At 34.6% G+C, this 22,663-nt stretch overlaps 1 protein-coding gene across 1 annotated transcript in view; it reads left to right on the top strand.

Moving 5' to 3' along the window:
• MYO3B (myosin IIIB) overlaps nucleotides 1–22,663 on the top strand; it is a 173,272-nt gene that overhangs the window by 68,399 nt on the left and 82,210 nt on the right. Inside the window, exons 11-23 of the mRNA XM_072341621.1 lie at nucleotides 1,866–2,021; nucleotides 12,411–12,507; nucleotides 13,420–13,536; nucleotides 14,341–14,445; nucleotides 14,764–14,847; nucleotides 15,589–15,791; nucleotides 16,174–16,272; nucleotides 16,852–16,966; nucleotides 17,350–17,476; nucleotides 17,618–17,828; nucleotides 19,305–19,452; nucleotides 19,685–19,838; nucleotides 22,357–22,445. Coding sequence (XP_072197722.1) covers nucleotides 1,866–2,021; nucleotides 12,411–12,507; nucleotides 13,420–13,536; nucleotides 14,341–14,445; nucleotides 14,764–14,847; nucleotides 15,589–15,791; nucleotides 16,174–16,272; nucleotides 16,852–16,966; nucleotides 17,350–17,476; nucleotides 17,618–17,828; nucleotides 19,305–19,452; nucleotides 19,685–19,838; nucleotides 22,357–22,445 — 1,705 coding nt within the window. The remainder of the gene's footprint in view (nucleotides 1–1,865; nucleotides 2,022–12,410; nucleotides 12,508–13,419; nucleotides 13,537–14,340; nucleotides 14,446–14,763; nucleotides 14,848–15,588; nucleotides 15,792–16,173; nucleotides 16,273–16,851; nucleotides 16,967–17,349; nucleotides 17,477–17,617; nucleotides 17,829–19,304; nucleotides 19,453–19,684; nucleotides 19,839–22,356; nucleotides 22,446–22,663) is intronic.

Here is a 22,663-nt window from a genome sequence, read left to right as displayed (position 1 = left end):
TTCAATTATATTACTAGAAAATTTCAGATGCATTCAAATGAAATGGGAGTATTTATATATTAGCAATATAACATACATGATGTGAATTTCTAGATACTCTTTGTAAAAATCAAGAGCCTGAGAGCTTTTCAGGCTGACATATGTGTGTGAAATACTTGCCATTAAGTCCTGATTTTTGTGTAGTTTTGTATTTTCTTTTCTTTTGTCTATCTGATTAATGGTATCTTCCTTTTCAGATGCTTTTTTCATTTTTCAGAGGAGGCACATAAATATAGCCAGGATTAGCATGGACTGTATTGTCTGTGTGGGTGTACTGACTTTCAAAACCCATGGATAACAGCAGGAAAAGAGTGTGTGGTGGGGATGTCTGAACCGGTTAAAGGCCAGTGATGGATCTTTATTCATGGGAGGACAGGAGTTGTATTTATAGCTTTGTACTCTGAAGGATGGAGATAAAGCAGGTTCTGTTAGTAGTCTTTTCTATCAGGAAGCCTTAGTTCTGTCTGACAGCAAAACAGTTAAACTGGCAGCAGTTTTTAGAGACTGTCTTTTCTGGACTTGATGTAGCAAGAAGAGACTGAGGAAAATGTTTTTCAGGAAACTAGAATATTAAAGTTGTGTCCAAAGACATTTCAGACCTGACTTGCACTTCAGTAAAGTATTTGAGGTGAGGCTAAATTTTATTCATTTTCTGATGTATTTGATAATATTAAAAATTAATTAATGTGCATATATTAGATGTTATTGATTTTTAAAAAATAATTGTATTGATACTTGAAGAATATCTGTTGTCCTAAAAAGCATTAAATTGAATCTTGGGGTGAAAAGATAATGTTTATTTGTTATATTTGGCCCTGATAAGGAAGTACTTCAGATGTGACACTTAACAGCAGCAAATATGAAATGTAATTGTGAAGTATATAATACAAATGCATCTCATCAATTAATCTCATCTTGGACTACTATTGACTGAATAGCTGATAGCTGTTATGTCACGCATGCATATTGAATTGCAGGTTTTCTTTTTCACATTCTCATTTGCTGTAAATGTTTTTTATATAACTGAGATGAACAGAATGAAACTTTAATAGAAAGAAGAATTAAAGGGTACTTTAAAGCAATTCTAGTTTAATTATGACCCCAGTTCTAAGTCTTGATTATATAAATTAATGTTATACTTTATGCTAATCTAATAGGATACAGCTCTCTACTAATTACTTGATCACCTGTTTCTATCACAGACTGAACTCTGGCACCCTGACTAGCACTTAAATCTGACACTCATTTCTGTTCCATTCTGAATTATGAGGGTTTGCTGAATTTTCTATGATCCTTATGTTAAAAACATAGCATCACAGTATGGGAGCTCTATCTGAAATATTTATTTTAAGCACAGAATAAGGCTTATAATGAATTGTTTGAACTATTGGTGTACTGCAAGTTTAGCCTTAGATTTTATTAGGCTGCCTCCTGAAGTTCTTGGTCAAAACTCTCACTGGGGAATAGGTAGAAAATAAAAGTGAATGAAATATTGTCTATTCATCTTAGCTTATGTTTGGTGTCTATTAACTGTACCGCAATTACAAGATACAATGTCAGTTTTTCATAGTAAGCTAGTTACAGTTTTCCAAAAAAAGACTGAAATGATCTAAGATTCATAACCTTCATAACTAATATAGTTGTGGGATGAATTTACTTAGTTAAGTATTAATTTCAGTTTTATTATATTGTAGAACATATAATACCAATGAATTCCAGTTTGTGGAACAAACAAACTGGGCGAGAATAACCATGCAGAAAGCCATCTCAAATCATGCTGTAATGAAATAACATAATTGCATGACACTACTATTTCTCTGTCACAGGTGTCTTATCAAGGACTTTGAGAAACGTCCTACGGTCACCCACCTTTTGGAGCACCCATTTATTAAACAAGTACATGGTAAAGATATGTCTCTGCAAAAACAGCTGGCTAAGCTTATCCAAGAACAGCAGCGACTAGGCTCTGTAGCAAAAACAAGGTACTGTACAATGCGTATGCAGCAGCCTTCCTTCCCAAACAGACATTTACTTTTTCAAATAATCATATTAATGCATTTACTAGCAGCATCATTAGCGATAGGTGAGGCATGCTATGTGAATGCAAGAAATGTGCTCTCATACTTATAGATTTTAAAGCAATAGACTAAACCAAAAATACAAACTCTTTTTAACCTTCCTTCTCCTCCAGAACTCTTATCTGTATTTGCTCCTGGCTTAATCTCAGAGACGCTAGAAATTCCAGGATATTCTGGTCCATGGAAGCATCTGTTGGCATGAAGAAACTTGTTGTATTTTGGTACAGATTCTTTAGAAATACAACAGTGAACAATGAAGTTGCTGTTAGAAAAGGTTAACAATGGATTTCCTTTTGATTAGATGCTAATGCAAAGTAGGTTATTCACTACATAAATTATTGTTTTGTTTGTAGGAATATAATAACTGCTATTTTTCATTCAGCCTAGCAATTTGGTATGTTAAGAAACAATGAATACGACATTTTTTTGTTTGTTTGTGGTTATTTTTTATTTGTTTTTACTGTTGAGGCTGATAATGTAGGTCTTAGTTTAGTTGTTGTCCAGAGGGTGGCAGGATTTCACTGTTTCAAAAAAGAATTAAATGCAAATGAGCACACCTTCCCAAGCTCAGCAATCATTCTGCAATACAAAATTTGTCTACCATGAGATAAGCTCTGGCCCATTATTATGAACAAACACGTACTAATGTTGATGGAGAATATTAAATGTCATGATTCACAAGTCATAAACATGTATGTACTTATATGTGATTATACTCTGTAGCTTAAATGCTAAAAGCACAAACAAAATCGTGCAAGTTAAAATAATAGAATAGCTGTAACTACAGTTTCAAGGTGAAGCTGACTTCTGTTCCTTCCCCTCAAAAAAGTATAGCAGAGACTATGTAAGGGTGCTATGCCAGCATTCATTATAAGTTCTTGCCATGTCTTTCCCCCTGAGCAAGCCTTCCCCATGTAACACCTCACAGATCAGGTTACTTACAGCTGTGGCTTGGATGGCACAGAAGGTACTGGAGTTTTCCCAGCTCTTGACCAAATAAAAGATAGTGTATAAATGATCCTTGTACTATAAGGAACTCAGAAGTATATTTCAACAAATTACTCTGGTATCTGGCTGCACAATGTGGGATGACAATGAGTCAAGACCAAGCTAGCATTTATTTCCTCAACTCTGTCCATAAACTAGTCATGTAGCACACAGACAACCTATTTCTCATCAGTAAGAAAGCGTCTCAGCATACTTTGTCCCCACCATGTTCTTTCCTGGTCTTTTGTTTTACTTTTCATTGTGCCTCTGAATTAGACTCTGTCTGCCTCTGCCAGTGAATACTAAGAGTCAGATGCAAGATCAGGTTGCTAGATAAATCTTACACCTTCGCTTTGAAGCCAGAATATTGTAGAACTATTATTAAAGAATCATAGAATCACAGAATGGTTAAGTTTGGAAGGAACCTCTGGGTTCAACCCATGCTCAAGCAGTGCATGGTTGCGGCCAGCATTTTGTGTCCAGACTGTTTTTGAAGGTCCCCAAAAACGGAGACTGCACAATTTCTCTGGGAAGCCTGTGCCAGTGCTTGGTCATCCTAATAGTAGAAGTGCTTCCTGATCTTCACCTGGATCCTCTTGTGTTTTGGTTTTCATTGCCCCTTGCCCTGCCCCTGGGCACCATTGTCTGGCTCCATCTTCTTTACGCCCTCCCTTGAGGTATTTGCGTTCACTAATTAAGTTTGCAGTTAGCCTTCCTTAGGCTGAAAAGTCCCAGCTCTCTTAGCTTTCCCTAATAAGAAAAAATAAAATGTCTTTCTGATTTTATTTATTTATTTATTTTTTATCACTGTAACTTTCTACTACAGCTCTATTGCTATCTCCTTACTTTATCTTTGAAGCACTGGCCAGCTTTGATCAAGACAGAGAACAGGCTCAGGAAGGACAAAAATTAGTAAGCTCCAGTATTGAAATATACAACATGTTGCTCTGAATGATGAAGAACTGATTTTTCCCACTATTTGTGACTTGATAAAACTGGGGCAAAATTTAGCAAGACTGGAAAGGCATATCCATGCAAAAGACCAAGTCTGTATTCCAACAAGTGGGGCATTAACTGTTTTGCAGAATCTCAAAACATTTCCAGAGGTAAAAATCAACACTTTTTTTCTGTATTTCTAGGAGCAAGTTAGTAAATAAAGAATAAATTTTAAATAATTAGGATTTAAACACCAGAAGCATCTGAAATCTGTTTCTTATGTTAGCAAGTGTTAAACTTCTGTAATGCTACCTCCGTTGTTGCTGAATGTTCCTGTTGTGAAGCCCTACACTCAATCGCAGATCTAAAAATAGCAGTTTTATACTCCCAAAAGTATGAAAGTTCTAAATGTTAAGTAGGTACTTGCTAACAGCCAGTTAATGTTGGACTATAAACAAAAGATTATTACAAGAGAATCAACCACCATCTAACTATAATATTCCCCAGAGGCATAAGCACAGTCATCTCATAATCTCTGTAATAGAAAGATTTATCCTCCAGGAAAAATAGAAGCAGTGAAAAGCCTTAAAAGTTCTGTAATGCCTTTATAAAATAATTCTCAATGCAGAATCTGACATGCAGAAGAACACATGACCAGGTGCTGCTTTGAAAAAGTTTACTGGCAATAATTTCTGGTGATCTGTAGAAGTGATCTGAGTGTATAATCACCACTTCAAAGTAAAAAGGCCATTTAAAACCTAAGGCTGAGTAAAACCTTTCTATTATACCACTGGGTATATGTGCATGTTCTTTTTCTGTTTGTTGGTGTACATGTGACAGGTTGAGTAAAACGTGTATTAATTCCCTGGTGCTGAGAGATAAAGTAGAGGCCTTTTTCAGAAACATAGCAACACTACAGATCAGTTACTTAAAAAATGAGTTAAAGAATATTTTCTTCCATTTATACAGCCATAAATCTCACAGAGTGCACGCTGAAAATTTCCAGAAACTAGAAAGTCATCAGGACGCTGATGTTAACAGCACTTCTACTGTGAGGAAAGTCAGGGGGTCAGCAGTGATGACAACTGATCAGGAGGTGTCTGGGTTTCGTCTCACATGAAAGTCTTCTAACATCAGAGCACTCTGTATCTTTTGATGCTTTACTGACTCAGCACTTGTGGTGCTTTTAAAATTTTATTTATAGGATTCTCTTTCCAGTTGAACCATCCCAGTTATGTCTATTTTGGGACATACTTAAGATCATTGTGTGGAGAGCAAGACTGAAGGCTAGAAATTCAGTATTACTGATTTAGAGATCATGAAGGAGTATGGTTGACTATAATTCATGTTATTTTTCCACAGTCTGTGAAGGAGATGGGGGAAGGGATAATGAGGGGAAAAAATACCAATGAGTACTAGATAAAATCAGGAGAATGAAAATGAAGCTTATGATGTGGTTAGACCAGATGTGCCATGCTGATTTAACAGCTCCTTACCACTGACAGGAGTGGTTCTCCTCATATTTTGTCTTTGACTTATTTCTTCAGCTTCACTTTTGGCTGGGCAGTGCCACTCCTTGCCTAATCTGGGCACTGGCATTCACATGAATCTTTGGTGAGTTTCCCTATTTTGGTGCAGTAAGCTCTCAGAAAATGTCACTTGCATTATTGATCTGCAAGTACAGGGAGCTGGTTAAGCTTGGGAAGGGGAGGTAGCTCATGGCAGGTACAAAAGGGACCAAATATTTCAGTTAAATTGGTGTGATCCACCTTTTATAACCACACTGTTATCTGTGAGAAAAGGTTTGATCAGGTAGGGAATATAATCACTTTTCTCTTGCCAAGTGATTTTCATGTTCAGGCTGTTTAAGTGGCAATTACTTTTGTGGCATTGCTACGCTATATGCAAAGGTGTGGTGGCAGTAAGTGTGTAACTGGATCTAATCTGATCATCCAGTTGGCTTACTAGCTTTCAAACATTAATTCTTAATTGTATTAATAGAAGCATAATAATTCATTTGAATTTTTTCACAACACACTACTAGAGACAAATAACCTCTAAAAAAAAGCACTTGTAAAAATTCTATTAACTATTTAAAACAATATGTGCATTAAGATCCTAGTTGGCATCTAAATGCAAGATCTAGTTAATGCAGTAGAAGGGGGTACAAAGGTATCTCTAAGCTACTTTCCAGCTTCCAGACAAGTCTGGTCAGGTTTATTTCCTAATTCATGATATTTTATTCTGAGCTCTGAGTGATTATACTTACCAGGAAGCTTTAGGATATATTGAATGCATCATAGTTCTGTGTTAATCTCATTTGAATCTCTCGTAGCACAGACTTGTTTGTTTTGGCCTAGAATATCCTATAAGGTTAGTAGTTTGTTAAAGAGGCAATTATGTCTGCTTGAAGGAAACCTTTATCAGCATTGTGAATTAACTTCCCATTGGTATATGGTACTGCAGCCAAACATGTGTTCTGAAATGCATTAGCGATTTTAACTTGAAGCATGAGTCCACAAATAGGCTCAGGTCATTGTCAAGTTCAATGACTGAGTTCACAAAATGAGCAGAGAAAGCCTACCTGGCAAAACCAAAGAAAATCAGGACTGACTTTCTTCTGGTTTGGCGAGTCTGTTTGGCTCACTGAGGATTTGTAGAAGTGCTAAAGCTGGTGCAAGAAAGCAAGGGAAACTACATCACTCAGAAAGAGGTATTGGCAAAAATTCTTTTGTATAGAGTTTTAAATCACAGCTCACATTCCTCATTAGTGTTCTAAAGGTAAAATGGAGAGATGTGGGGAGCTGTTCTAGCAGTTCACTGCTATTGAAAAGGAAATAACTGGCTTACTTCTTCCATTTTACTGCAGCTCCAGGCAAAACCTCCTGGTGCAATTCACATTGCATCTTTCTAATACTCTCAGAGGAAAAGCTGTGATGGTCCTGTGTCACATCTTCATAACCTTTTCAAAATCAAAGTCGCTGTGTTTGTTTTTTGGTCTTGACCAGTTTCTGACAATACTTGATCATAAAAGCTGATTTAATATAGTATGAAAATAATCTATCAATTATATGTTACATAGTTGTGTAATATAGTAATGAAAAGTAATATGTTTTTCATTATACAGAAATGCCACAGAAGCAGATATATGAAGTTTTAGTTTTAGAAGTATATCCAGTGTTAAATAGTCAATTAATTCCATTTTATGAGTTTTTTAATTCCTAAAATTTGAAGATCAGTATCAGAAATCATGTACGATTTTGTCCACCAAGTTGGAATTTTCTTTCCTGAACATCACATGATTGTTTTTAATACATGGATTTTGATTTGCAGCATGTTTTGGGAGCCAGAGCATTCTTACTCCCATCTATATGTAGTTGTCTCTTGGAAGAAAGCATTTCTTAAAATCACAGAAGGTGATGCCAGATTTTTGCCTGCTTTTTTTTTTTTTTTTTTTTACCTGTCCTGAACTCACATGAATACTGTGAAATGCTTTCAGGTTATTCAAAGTATCCTCATGTGCATAATAACATTATAATAACATTGCAAGCACGAGATGTATGATTGGTTCCTGAAGACTTGTACCTCATGTAGAAGTAAATTGTGTTACAGTAAGGTGTGGATAACAGAATTTGCAGATCTTGGTCAGGAGTTATAAGCAGAGTTATACAAATTTGTTTAACGTATGGTAACAATAAATGAGGGTTAATAGAATCTTGGTGGTTAATTCTGTACAATCAAAGTAGAGAAATATACACAAGTGCATGAGTATCTTGCTGTATTATAGGGATAGACTCTTCAAGATAAAAATGCATGTAACTGTGTATTAGGAAAATATCAAGAATGTTTAGGTACCCACTGAATTTTTATCATGGTATAGGATTTAAGTAATTGTTTAATTTCTCATTATCTCTCTAAATTACTGGGTAATGTCTGTTACGTCATTTTCCCTCAATAAATCCCTGCTTCTCTGTTTATGAAATGGCAGTAAATAACTTTACTTCATGTGTTATTCCTATAGAGCTAAATAACAGTTTATCTGAGACAAGAGTTTTACCTTTGACTTATTATATGAAGCACTACTATAGATTTGGTCACTGTAAACCTACTAACAAAGAGAAACGTGCATAACATTTGAAGCTCTAATTGGTTTTTTCTGAAATACCTTTTGCTCCATCATGGGAAGACTCTAAGCAAATATACATTAGATTATATATTTTGTTAATTCTCAGTCAGCAGTAAACATTTGCGTTGTGTAAATTGTGTTTTTGTGAAACATTATTTTGATGAGTTAGATAATCCATTGAGGGAGACTGTAAGAGAGAACTACTCACTTTCCAGATGTCTTTCAGACTTTTGAACTCATTTGTTAAAATCAGTTGCCTTTTTGATTCATAGCACAAGCAATTCTAGCAACTGGGCTGGTTGCCAACCTGCTGAAGGAGGTAGCCAGAAAGGGTTAGTCTGTTTCCTAGTATTCCTAAATGTTAAATGACTCCTTGTGCTAACTACATTAGTAAAATTCACTGTAAAAAAAGGACTTGTTTTCTGGAGTTTAGTTCTAAATGCAGTAAAATATTATCCCTTATCTTTTTTCAGCTTGTCAGGATTTAATCCAAACCTAGTAAAGCTGGCAGCTGGTTCAGCATTTAAAAATGTGGAAAAATAAATTTTAGCATTTCGGAGGCCTTTTAAGCAAGGGAGTATATAAGGTTCTGTAAGTAATATTTTAAAATATCATAGAGCTGGCAATGAAACCATTTAAAAAGGAAACTTTGCATATAGTCAAGATGATAAAATCTTGAATCCTGTAGAAAGACCTTCCTAAAAGGTAAACACTCTATTTCAAATATTAATTCTGGATGAAAAATAAATTCCAAATTTTAAATATTAAATATTTTAGTGACTCATGAGTAGAAGTAGTAGAAAACTGGAGAAATTTTAATGTTTAACTGAATGTTTGAAAAAATGATGACATCAGCAAAAGGAAATGAAATGAATGGAAATAGTCTGTATTTTTTCTTTGAATTTACAACCATTAAGGAGCTACCAATTTATCAACAATCTTAAAGTAAGAGCTTGCTCCATGCGGTATAGCAATCATATGAAAATCTAAAAAAGCAAAATCCCAACAGTTTACGAGATGGAAGAATTCAAATGAAACCATAACTGTCTTAAGTGCAAAATAAAAGCACTGTTAGAAAAGAATGTTAGGGGTGGGAGGGAAGAGCTTGGAACTGTGAGATTTGCCAAGAAACACTAAAATCCATGATCTGCTCTAATTTCTTTCTCAGACTGTATCTGTCAGTGAAGTGATTTTTCAATCCAAAAGCCTCTGTAGTCACTCTTGTTTTTCTTCTCTGTTGTCAGCTTGATTACAGGGTTGTATTAGCATACAGTTATGTACGGTGCACTTCTATTATTATAACTGATATCTAGTAGGAGTAGCACTACTTGCTGCTTGCTTCTCCTCCAAATGCTGAAAAAATGCTCTTCTTGCCTGTTAAAAAGGCAAAGAGAAAATGCTTAGAAGGACAGAACATGTTTTCAGAACAAATGAACTTTTTCAAGTGCTCATCACTAGAATTTTAGAATAAATCCCTATATTTTATAAGTGCCTTGAGTGAATAGCCCTTTACAGCACTTTTGCAATGAAGAGAGTACGTCCTACAAGATATGACTCAGAACATTCCTGGAACATAACACCATCAGTTCTCTTTTTACTTAGAATTTGCCCATGGCAAAGGGATTGGAACTAGATGATTTTAAGGTCCCTTCTGACCTAAGCTATTCTGTGATTCTTAGTAATTGAAAGAAGGCTGATCATTTGTACTGTTGAAGAAAAAAATACCCCAAAGCTATAATCATTTCCCTACTTACAAGTGTTTCTTTCTGCTTTCTAAGAAATAATTATTTTGAAAATACTTCTACAGCAGGGTATACTTCTGATGTACAATTGTGAAAATAATAAAAGTTTACTGTCTGCTTTCTTCCTTCCCACTCTGTCAGTATATCAGTGGGTCTTAGGGTCAGTAGAAAACTGATGAGGCCAGAAGGAGATTTGAAGATAATGTGATGCTATACTCTTAAAATCCTCTTCCTAATTGTGTTCTTAGGAAAATGAGTTAAGCATAATGAACTGTGTGCACAAAAGTATCTGTTTTACATATTTGACTAGGCTAATTTCCTTGATTATTTATTTACATGGATTTAAAATAAAAAAACAACAAGAATACAAAACCTTTCCAATAACAAAATTGATTTCTTTATCACTTAAGAAGAACAAACAGCAGGAATTTAATACACAATCAGATAACAGATTAGTTTGCAAAGCCATTGTGCAATTAGAGATGCTTAGGTTTAAATGCACCCCTCCTCCTTACATCCCTACACCTCCATTAGAGAAATCCATACTTGCAACTTACTGTAATTTAATATTGTGGTTATGAACACAAGCAACTGTTCAAATATTTCCTTCATTTTTGGACTGACAATTGCTGCCACTTCTAAATAATTAGCATTATTTACAACAGAATTTTTCTCAGTTGCAAAGTAAGAGGTTGAATTTTTTTGAAAATGGAAACAATTGGAAAAACTAATTTCTTAGGCCACTTACGTACAGTCCTACTCCCTTGAGGTTCTAGCTTGTCAGTAAAGTGTAATTTTCTTGAATATTATTAAGCACCTAATAAAAATCTGAAAATGGAAGAATTAACTGAATGGAACTTCGAACAGATTCACACTACCTCCACTGCCCACTGGAAATAGTAATCACTGTAATTTTTATGGTTTTTGTTGTTTTTTTTTTTTTTTTTTTTTTTGTTGTTGTTGTTTTGTGTTGTTTTTTTTTTTTAATAGATCCTTTGTGTTCTCCGTCATTCATTCATTTCTTTATGTGTACATCAAGAAGACAACCATTTCTATTCCGAAATGTAGGTTGTAAAATATAAGTGGGGTTGTTAGCAATGGTTGTATTTTATTTTTTAGCTGACAAAATAGTATGCCTCATTTTATTTAACTAAAATTCAAATAAACTATCATAGAGTAGTTATCCAGAACTCGTGGAGTAACAGAAAGAACATAAAGAAACATGAATAGAAGTGGACATAAATAATGAAGGTCTTTAAGTATAGTTCACAGTTATCAGTACATACATAACAGTTTTCACTTTCCTATTTCTTAGACACTTTCTAAGCAAGAACTCTTTTATATATGATGGTATAATAGCTCTTGGGTATGAAAACTGTCTATTTACTGAATGAGATCTAAGCTCAAATGTAGAAGTGCACATAAATGGACAAATGCTCATTTTTTTAAACAATTCCATGAGTGTATGTGGAGGTATGAGTAGAGAAAAAAGACCTGCTACATCTTCATTTTAACCTTCAACATTACAGATAAAGAATATTTTCTGCCTCATCACAGTATCACTCTGCTATTCTTTGATCTGATATTTAGCACTGTTTCTGGATGTATGATCACGTGATTCCTAGTTTCTATGTGGCAACTAATGCAGAAACAATCTGTCAGGACTGTCATTGAGGATCAATGCTAAATGTTACTCAGCAGGATGCAGACTGTATCTCGGTGGGTGTCCTCCTACTTTGCTTTGATTATGTTTGTTGTAAGAAAAGTCTACTTGTGCTTACAGCACTCATATTTCACCCATTCCATGGAAAACATATCACACCCTCTTGATTTGTCCCTGTTTCAACAATACAGATGATTTAAAAACATATACGCAGCATTTTCAAAGATTCCTTTGGTATAATCTGATTATAAAGGGGTTATGTGACAGTTTGTCTCTGCTACTTAATTGTGTGGCTTAATTCTCTGAGGACAAGCTGACTGCACATCCACACAACTTAGAATCTGATGGCAGCTGTGGTTCAGAAATGTTCTGGACCAGATCTGGGGTCATTTGGGGAAGCACCTTGTTGTATACCAAGGTACAGGAGGATTTTATTCTACTTATTACTTTACTTTATTCTTTAGAAGACAAAACCACAGGCTGGGTACATAGGATATAGATTTAATTAAACAGAGTAGTGGTTTATTAAATTAGAGCAAGAATGAAAATGAGTTTTTTTAAATACTTTTCTGCATGAGTGTAAAGTAGTAAGTCTACAAATAGATCTTCATCTATGAACATTGATAAATAGATCAGGATTGTATGTATTGAGTGAGAAGATATTACATTTCACAGCAAGCTGACATGTTCTGTTTATCAATGAATACTTCAAATAAACAGTATGAATTTCAGAGAGCATACTTAAGTTTTCTGTGTGGCAAAAACTCACCCATGACTTTCTGTTGCCTCATAGCTGTATTCAACAAAGTTTTATAACACTGGCTCTGTTAAACTTCCAGGCATGAACGAATACATACCAGAAGACCCTACCATGTGGATGGAGCTGACAAGTATTCTCAAGATGATGATCTGGTAAATCTGGAAGTTCTTGATGAGGTACTGTATTTTCTGATCATAAGTTTCCAATCTCTCTGCCTTATATTTTCTCTGTTTCTGCTTTTTGTCTTCTTTTAACATAATGATAAGTGTTTCTTCTTGGAAGCTTTTGTTTCAGCACGGAAAAGGAATTGCCTCACGATCTATCTGCTGTCACCATTTCTTTAGTAATAGTCTGATTAATAAAGTAAAAGCAATAGGAGTGAATCGTATTCTGTGGAAGTGTTTAAATATGAGTGATACCAGTTTAAAATATTTTCTGAGTTTCCTAAAATGGAAAGCTTAGTAATGAAGATGTAGATTGAAGTGACTTTTGTAAAACTGATGAAAAAAAAAAAAAGGAATAACACATCTACAGCTTCTGAGTAAAACATGGTAAAACAACATCAGCTGCATATTACGTTATATCACCTATGTGCAGAGTGTCTGTAATTTTTTTTTTTTCCTGAGAATCCTTAACTTGTATGCCAGTAAGAAAAAGACATAATAGCAAATTATTTTAGCATCCTGTTTAAAACAGTCTCTTACTTCTAGTTATAAATAAATAAATAAATAAATAAAAATCATTAAAAAATTACTATCCTTGTTTCATGGTCAAATAAGTGGAAATGTACCATGAAGGGCAGAAGCAATCTGTATGGCCATTTTATCTTCAGAAAGTTTACTTCTCGAACTGATATGATAAAGAACATGCTAATCTGGTAGTAGGATGTGCCATTTAACTTAGTTTTATGGCTTTACTGAAAAATTTGAAAGTACTTTATTTATTTTGTGACATTTTTGAGAAAATGTGTTGGAGAAATAACTATTAATATTTTACATGCCTCTTAACTGATCTTCTTAGTATATTTACAGAATCTTATTGACCTGGAAAATAATGCTTAACCATCAAATTTTTTGTAATCTTCTCAGGATACAATTATTCATCAGCTGCAGAAACGCTATGCTGACTTACAAATTTATACATATGTTGGAGATATTTTGATAGCCTTAAACCCCTTCCAGAATCTCAGCATTTACTCTCCACAGGTAAGATAGACTTGAAGGTGTGTACAGTACTTGCTTTATATTTTGTATTAGCGCTACTGGCTAAAATACTCACATGATGGGAGTGCAGTTTAAACCTCAGTCTTTTATTCTTCCAAAAAACTGTCTACAAATTGTTTTCTATTTTTACTTTCACTTTAGTCTAGTTTGATTTAATTGCTTTCTGCTTGGTGACACAAATTCCACAGGAGTGCTAAGATTGCCCCAGCCACAGCTGTTCCTCTTGTCTGGCATTTAGGGCTTTCTTCTGGGAAACAGAAGATAGTTATATGAACTACCTCATGCTGAGTTTGTTGCTTTCTAAACAATTGCTCTGACTGGTTATTACATGTCCTGTGCCATCAGTTGTGGCTTAAAAGGAATAACTGAATTGAATGCTGTAAAAATAGAGACAATTTAATTTTCTATGAATATGAAGAGTGGTGGAGCCATAAATCTTAGTCTCCATAAATATCTAAGTCAGGGCTGCAGGCAGAGGAACCAGATTCCAGCTTCACTTTTTTCTTTGCAGTTTCTTTGGTAAAATTTCCCTGCCTAAACGGTTTGAAATTCTGTTCTTGTGATACAGCTCTTCTCACCATGTTGTAAAAGAAATATTGAAAAGCATTTCAGAATTGCCAGTGCCAAGAATTACCACTCTTCAGTCAGAATTTTGCAGTAGAACAGGCAAATACCTACCGTGTGGGTTAGCAGGCAGAAGATACTCACTATTCTCCTTTTCAGATTTTAACTGTACAGTTCAATTCTGTATTTGTACTGTTGTGTTGTGTTTTCTTCTTAATCTAGTTCTCCAAGCTTTACCATGGTATGAAGCGCTCATCCAATCCCCCCCACATATTTGCCTCTGCAGATGCTGCCTACCAAAGTATGGTGACGTTCAGCAAAGATCAGGTAAAAATATCAATTTTGTTTTAGATTTCATATTAATCATAGTGCCACTTTGCTACGGATGTAGCTTATGTTCTGTTATGTTGTGCTCGTTTTTGTTTTTTTATTTTTTTTCTGTAACCCTTCTATTCCTGTATTTAAAAATAAATAAATAAATAAAAAAACAGCAAAATCTAGATGGGTTTGGGACTTTTGAAGAGGGCATAGCAACATAAAAGATCATACAAAACATTAAGTAACAGATAAGAGCAGAAACATATGAAAACCTATTTACTGACCATGTGGTGAACTGTACACTTACTGCTTTGTTTGTATGTTCAGTGCATTATCATCAGTGGGGAAAGTGGTGCTGGAAAGACAGAAAGTGCCCATTTGATCGTCCAGCATTTGACCTTCTTGGGAAAGGTATTTCTAGCAATAATGTAAAACAACTAATAAATAGTTCCCAGTCCCTAACATTTCTACTTTATTAAATGTTTAATATTAAAAATTGTTCTTGTTAATTAATCTACTGGAGGCAGAGAAAGAGTATTTGTAGGCACAAGTATTTGTAAGCACTGAATCATGCCATTAGAATATTACCTGCACCAAGCTATTTCAGTGTAGGAGAAAGTGACAAATTCCAAATATTCAGTGCCTGTAGTTATCTGCAGTGTTAATAATCTGTAACATTGTTAATGTATACAATAAAAAATAACAGATCTTGCTTTGGCTCTGATCTTGGAAGCTCTTATGTTTTTAAATGTTATGAGTAATGCTACTACTACAAAACAGTGTGAAAATCATGTGTGTAAGTTTAACAAATATATGTATTAGTATGATTGTTGTCTTAGGTAATATATATATATATATATATATATTTTTTTTTTTTAATTTTTTTTTTTCAGGTGGCTTAGTTGCCTTAACAAAATTATATGAAGCCTTAGAGATAAAACAATTGTAGAGAAGGAAAAATATGGTTTTCCTTACCTGTAGGTGATTTCCCCTTCAGCGTATGGCCTTACTGTATAGATGGGAAGGTTAATGGAGTATCTAACTCTGTAAGAATGTGATAATAGGATACTATGCTTCTTAAGCAGAGATTGGATTGCGAGTAGGCAATATATTCTTTTAATGGTCATTCTGATTTATATTTGTTCTGTCAAGGCCAATAACCGTGCTTTGCGTGAGAAAATTCTTCAGGTGAATCCTCTGGTTGAAGCATTTGGGAATGCCTGCACTGCCATCAATGACAACTCAAGTCGCTTTGGAAAATATCTGGAAATGATGTTTACACCCACAGGAGCTGTAATGGGTGCAAAGATTTCTGAGTATCTACTTGAAAAGTCAAGGGTTATAAAACAGGCTGTGTATGTTCACTAATCTTTTGTCCTTTCTCATTTTTGTAATGTTATTTTCTGTTTAATTCTCTAATAATTCTTATTTAAGTGCTTCCAATAGTGTCTCCTGCTGAAGCAGTAATCCTTTGTACAGTACCATTAATGACAAGTATAGTTTGGTTCTTTTGGAGCAAAAGCCAGATCTATTCTATTTTCTTTTGAGAAATAATGTGATTATCTGGATTTTCTGTTTTACAGCTGAAATAGTTATCTTTGGGCTTCCACTATTATTGGCCCTGATCATTTGCTCCATGTCTCAATGAGATTGTGATAAAGACTTTTGCTTTTACCTTGTATAAGATACTGCAAGTATAAACATATGTGCTTTATAGACGTGCTTTGTTGTTTCTAGGGGAGAGAAAAATTTCCATATATTTTATTATATTTATGCTGGCCTTTATCATCAGAAGAAACTTTCTGAATATAGACTTCCTGAAAAAAAGCCTCCTAGGTAACTATCAGTCACATGTTTTAACCATTGATTCTAATTATCTATTGATCAGCTCTTGCTTTCAGTATGATGTCTTCAAGTCTGTTGTAATCCTTCTGTATCCCTTAAGGAAAGAATAAATAAATAAAGGGTGGATAATAATGAATTACAGTATTTACATTAAAACCTGGAACCATTTAAGGAGAATGAAGAAACATTACTATATATGTATTCTGTCATTTATTCAAATCAAGACAGTCACTCTGTGCTTTCTTGCAGTTCAAGAACTCCAAATATGTTCTTAAGTTGTGTTTTTTAGTCGGTATTTGTACCTGATCTATATGATTTGACACTGGGTGAGAGCATGTAGGTAAAATGTTAGTAACACTATGAACAGATTATTAACAAAGAATTAGCAAAAGTGACTGCAACAGAAACAAAACGTCGTAAATATTTGTTTTTTTTTAATTTAAATTTTAAATTTTTAATTTAAAAATTTAATAATAAACATTTGTTTATTTATTTATTTAATGTAGTTATATTATATTCGCTGTAGGCTGTACTTATCACCTACTTAATGCTTTCTTTCACTCTGTTTAGATACATTGATAATGAAACTGGAAGAGTAATGCATGATATTGTTACTAAGGATTCCTATGGAAGACAATTTGAAGCAATTCAGCATTGCTTTAGAATTATAGGATTCACTGATGAGGTAAGATATCCAGTTGCTAAACCATTATTGACCTTACTGAAAACAACCTCCAGTGCTGCTTGTGCTTAGGTTGCCACTTGGCTGCGTGAATACACAGCATGCCACAGAATCTCTCTTATAACATAAATGAATTATGAAAGTAAAACCACACACATGGAAGCCAGGAGCAGTCAGAGGTCTCAGTTTGTAGTTAGGCAAGTCCATTTACATTTCTATGGGATCTTTTTTCTGTGTAAATAGGATTTTCCTTGAATTAGAACTTGGTTTTAGGACAATATACAAACTTTTATCACCATCTGATGCTCACCTTTTTCTTTCATGAACTAAGTTTGATGTACATATTTAATTGGATTCCTTGAGAGTGCTTTTTGTCATTTTTACAGGAAGTGTACTCAGTGTACAGAATTCTGACTGGTATCTTAAATACTGGAAACATTGAGTTTGCTGCCATTTCTTCACAGCACCAAACAGATAAAAGTGAAGTTCCAAACCCAGAAGCCTTAGATAATGGTAACTACATTTTAACATGATCAATTCTACAAATGCCATTGGACTGTATCTGAAAGAATCTGTAACTTGTGGAAACAGACTATGCCAGTGATGTCCTCAGAAGAGTCATAATTTATATATTTATTCTACACTGTTTTTCAGCTGCTGCACTACTAAGTATTGGGTCAGAAGAACTGCAAGAGGCCCTAACCTCCCACTGTGTTGTAACACGGGGGGAGACTATTATCCGAACAAACACTGTGGACAAAGCAGCTGACGTGCGAGATGCCATGTCTAAAGCACTTTATGGCAGACTCTTCAGCTGGATCGTAAATCGCATTAATACGCTTCTTCAGCCAGATAAAAATATATGGCAAGTTACACATCACTGAATCATTTGTATTTACTGTGCATATATCTTTGATGGGTTCATCCATTTGTATATTTTTTGACTTTTCTGAAGCAACGCTGTGTTTATTTTGGCTGAGGCTTCAAAATGGCTTTCATGCTGTGATACTGAATTCTGTTTCCAGGACATTAACCCAACATTCTCAAACAACTGAGTGAAATGTAGCTACTGAAGTCAGTGGAAATAGACGATTAAAATTATGTAAAATTCTTTAAAAAGATACTTTGTATGTAGAGAACATTAAAATCATACCAATGGCCAGTAAGTATTTGAAGTATGCTAAAAATGTTAGTATGTTTTTGGAGTCCTTCCAGTACTTCTGCCATTGTAATTTAGTAGTAAATACAGATTGAGTTGTAATTGGTGGTGTTTTCATTGTCAGGAATGATCTGGTTGCTTTGCTCCTTTCACACAGCTGTAGAGATTTCTAAAAAGAGAACCCCTTAGGTAATGTAAAAATGTTTTTACTAACTACAGTGCTCCTGCTTCCATGCTGGGAGACCAGAGAAAGCAAGGAGGGAAACAGTGATGTAGTAGGACATAGAATATGTGGAGTAATTATTGCAAATATAACTTAAAGATGCCAATTCTGAATTCCACTAGAGATAATTTCACTCATCCTTGACAGCACTGAGATAAAGGTATCTTGAGAGTTTTTAGACCTCCAGTTCCCTTCCATTGCACTGAATAGAAACAGTTGCTATTTCTGACTCTAACCTGAATCTCTTTGTTTTATGCAGAAGCCAAATTGAGAAGTTTAGCATACAGTATTCTCCCTTTCAGAGCCTGTCTGCATGACGCAATGTGTTGTTATATACAGACAGACTGTGAATGAACCTATGTACTGCATTCTTAATGTAATTCTGTGCCTAGGCACCGAGTTAATAGGTTGTGCTTTTTCTTGTCCTAGTTACAGCTTAGAGATCCCTACTTGCACTTCATTATACCATGCAGAACACAATGCACATTTGTATTTCCTGTGACAACTGTGGTCTGAGTATACGTAACCTGGCAAGCTAACACGTGGTCTTTTAATAATCCTGCTGTAGCAGCAGCAGATTTGGTAATTGTCTTGCTGACTGAATGTAGCAAAAACATGCTAGTAGAGCTTGGCACCTTTCATTTACCTGGAGGATTTGTCAGTAGGTTCGGTTCAGGATGTGCTTCTTGCAGCCACTTATTTTAATGCATCTCTGAAGTCTGTTACTAAGTAGTTACAATTCTCTTTTTCTTCTTCATGGGAATTTGTAAAAGACAAGTGGAAAACCCAAAGCATTAATGATTCTCAACAAGTGCACAAATTATTATAAATTCAAATACACTTTTTCTCCTCTGTTTTTACAGCAAATTGATTTGATTATGCTGTCTTAGTTACTGTCTTTATTTTGATTGTAACTAAATGTTGCCCATACTGAATTTTGTTTGACTTTTCACATGCAGCAATACTGAAAATGGAATGAATGTTGGTATACTAGATATATTTGGATTCGAGAACTTCGCAAGAAATTCCTTTGAACAGCTGTGCATAAATATTGCTAATGAGCAGATCCAGTTTTATTTCAATCAACATATTTTTGCACTTGAACAGGTAAATTCGGCTCTCATGAAGTCTTGTTGAATCAGTCATCTTGACCCATAGATTGTATTCAGGAATACATTATAAACTATGAAATGGTTGTGGGGTTTAAATGTAAGTAATGTTTACATCTTTCATCTTAGTTGTTGCTGTTTTGTAAATAATGTTGTTGGGGGCTATAGAGTATTCCCATGCATCATAAAGGTCTGAATGGTTCAATATTAAAACTTTGTTGACTTTTTAGATGGAATATCAGAACGAGGGAATTGATGCTGCTACAGTGGAGTATGAGGACAACCGTCCACTTCTAGATATGTTCCTGCAGAAACCCATGGGTCTTCTTTCTCTACTAGATGAAGAAAGTCGATTTCCTCAGGCAACAGACCTAACTTTAGTTGGTATGAGGAAACAGAAGTCCTGGCAAACAACTAATGTGTTTTCAGAGCATGTGTGATATCTTAAGTTTTTTTTGGCCTAATTGTCCTATTGAGGCTGTGCCATTTTGTTTGGCAGTTTGAGTGTGTTTTTCATTGTGCTTCACTGTGCATCTATGCCTCACATTTTTAATATTCTACACATCTTGTGTCAAGAGCTTGTCTTTTCAGTGTTTTAAGGAAATAACCTCTGTATTGTCCCTGTACACGAAGCTCATCAAGAAGCTTTTATCAGCATTTAAAAGGGAAAGCTGAGACATAGCAGAACTTGTGTCTAGGACCACCCTGTGAGTTATCATTAGTGTTGAGGGTAAAAATAAGATCTCCCAGTACTACAGGCCCATGTTTATCCAATTAGAAAATATTATTTCACTGCAGATTATCTCATCATAAGTAGAAAGTGTGTGTTATTTCTTGTGTGCCATCTGGCTAAATATTTCCCTTCCTTCATGCATAGTTTACGTATGTCTTAACAAATCTTGGCACAAACTTTAAAACATTTAGTGCATGCTATGTTTAAAATTGTTTTCCTGCTTTTATTTACTAGAACTTCATTTTTCATTGTGGTACATAACACAGTTTCAATTTGTTCAATCAAATGTTTCAGTGGGGATTCAAATACTTAGAGAAAAATTACAACTGCCTGGTAAATTGCATGATATATGCACAAGATTTTTCACTTCTGCACTGCAACTTGAAATCAGGCCAAAGAATGAATGCTGTGGTTTCATTCCAGTCCTTATTTGTGTGCTAAAACTGTGAGCCTCCCTGTGGATCCTATAAAACTGTTAATCTCAAATACTGCACTTGCCCTTTCAAAGTATCAGGGAGGCAGCAACTGAGATATTTTGCCCACTCTGTATGTGCCAGATCATCACTAATTCCCACCCTCCCAATTCAAAATTTGCCCCCTTGCAACCTGCCAAAATTCTGAGCTAAATTCTTTTTGCTTTAAATACAAGGATTATCAAACTTGGTTAAACATTAGTAGAAAGAAAACATAGGAAGAAAATGATTAGAAAGAAAACAAAATGTTAATAGATTATAACATCAGGAAAAAAATTTTTTTTTGGTAGTAATGTCTGACCTACGCAAAGTGACAGATGATTTTATACATTGATTCTGGCCTTGGATCTCTAGTTGCATGTACAGATAAACAAATACAACAACAAGTTTTACAGTAACAGCAATAATTCACTAATTCCTTTTTTTTGTCAGCTCTTCGGAGGTATGTTGTAAGAAACAGAAAAATTATGGAGATAAGCCTTTCTTTCTTTCTTTCTCTCTTTCTCTCTTTCTCTCTTTCTCTCTTTCTCTCTTTCTCTCTTTCTCTCTTTCTCCTTTCTCTCTTTCTCTCTTTCTCTCTTTCTCTCTTTCTTTCTTTCTTTCTTTCTTCTCTTTCTCTCTTTCTCTTCTCTCTTTCTCTCTTTCTCTCTTTCTCTCTCTCTCTCTCTCTCTCTCTCTTTCTCTTTCTCTCTTTCTCTCTTTCTCTCTTTCTCTCTTTCTCTCTTCTCCTCTTTCTCTCTTTCTCTCTTTCTCTCTTTCTCTCTTTCTCTCTTTCTCTCTTTCTCTCTTTCTTTCTTTCTCTCTTTCTCTCTTTCTCTCTTTCTTTCTCTCTTTCTTTCTCTCTTTCTTTCTTTCTTTCTTTCTTTCTTTCTTTCTTTCTTTCTTTCTTTCTTTCTTTCTTTCTTTCTTTCTTTCTTTCTTTCTTTCTTTCTTTCTTTCTTTCTTTCTTTCTTTCTTTCTTTCTTTCTTTCTTTCTTTCTTTCTTTCTTTCTTTCTTTCTTTCTTTCTTTCTTTCTTTCTTTCTTTCTTTCTTTCTTTCTTTCTTTCTTTCTTTCTTTCTTTCTTTCTTTCTTTCTTTCTTTCTTTCTTTCTTTCTTTCTTTCTTTCTTTCTTCTTTTTCCTGCAGGCATGAAAATGCAATTGGGATATGGTCCCAACCAGAAAACACTGACATATACTTAAAACATGATGCTAAAGCAAAATAAATGGGGAAGGGAAGACAGGAAAAGTAGAAATAACCACTTAGCCAGGCCAGATCTGTGCACAGGTCTGAGTTGTACATAGTTGAAATAAACCCACCCCAAAATCTGCATACACGTATGTACACATAGATATTTATACACACACACATATACATACGTACATATATATACATATATGTAAAGAAATTTTAATACAAAATATGAGAAATCCTCATTCCCTCTTGCTGTTCTCTATTTCCCGTGCACAAAACTCTGCAAGAACAGGGATTTGAAGTTCATTATTGCTGGGCTGGTTTTGAATGAGTTATTCCATCCAGTAGCAGCATCTTGGAAGAAAGCATGAAGAAGGCACATGGTTATTACTTGGTAATCTGACAATAGATGTTCTTATAGTGGTTCTGGGTTCTTGAGCAGCAAGCAGACCTTAATAAGGATGGAGATTTTACTTAATCACTGTAATTCATTTTTATCAATTTCACTTCTCAAATGTTTAGATAAATTTGAAGATAACTTACGATGCAAATACTTCTGGAGACCAAAAGGAATGGAACTGTCATTTGGTATTCAGCACTATGCTGGAAAGGTGAGGTCATATGATTTTTATTTAGTTAAAATCGTAGTGTAGTCATTATATGTTTTAACCAGAGTTATTGCTTTTTCCTCTCACTAATAGATAAAATGATAAAGTTTTAAGAAACAAAGAATCTATGATAAAATTTCTGTTTGAAGTAGTCCATTCTAGAACCTATTCTTAGGACTCTGTTAGAAATTAGATGGACAGAAGTCACCTTTTGTTCTGAA

This window comes from Excalfactoria chinensis, chromosome 7 (genome assembly GCF_039878825.1).
Source record: "Excalfactoria chinensis isolate bCotChi1 chromosome 7, bCotChi1.hap2, whole genome shotgun sequence".
Classification (NCBI taxonomy): Eukaryota; Metazoa; Chordata; class Aves; order Galliformes; family Phasianidae; genus Excalfactoria; species Excalfactoria chinensis.
Note: the sequence above shows the minus strand (reverse complement) of the source record. Positions and strands in the feature narration are given on the sequence as shown.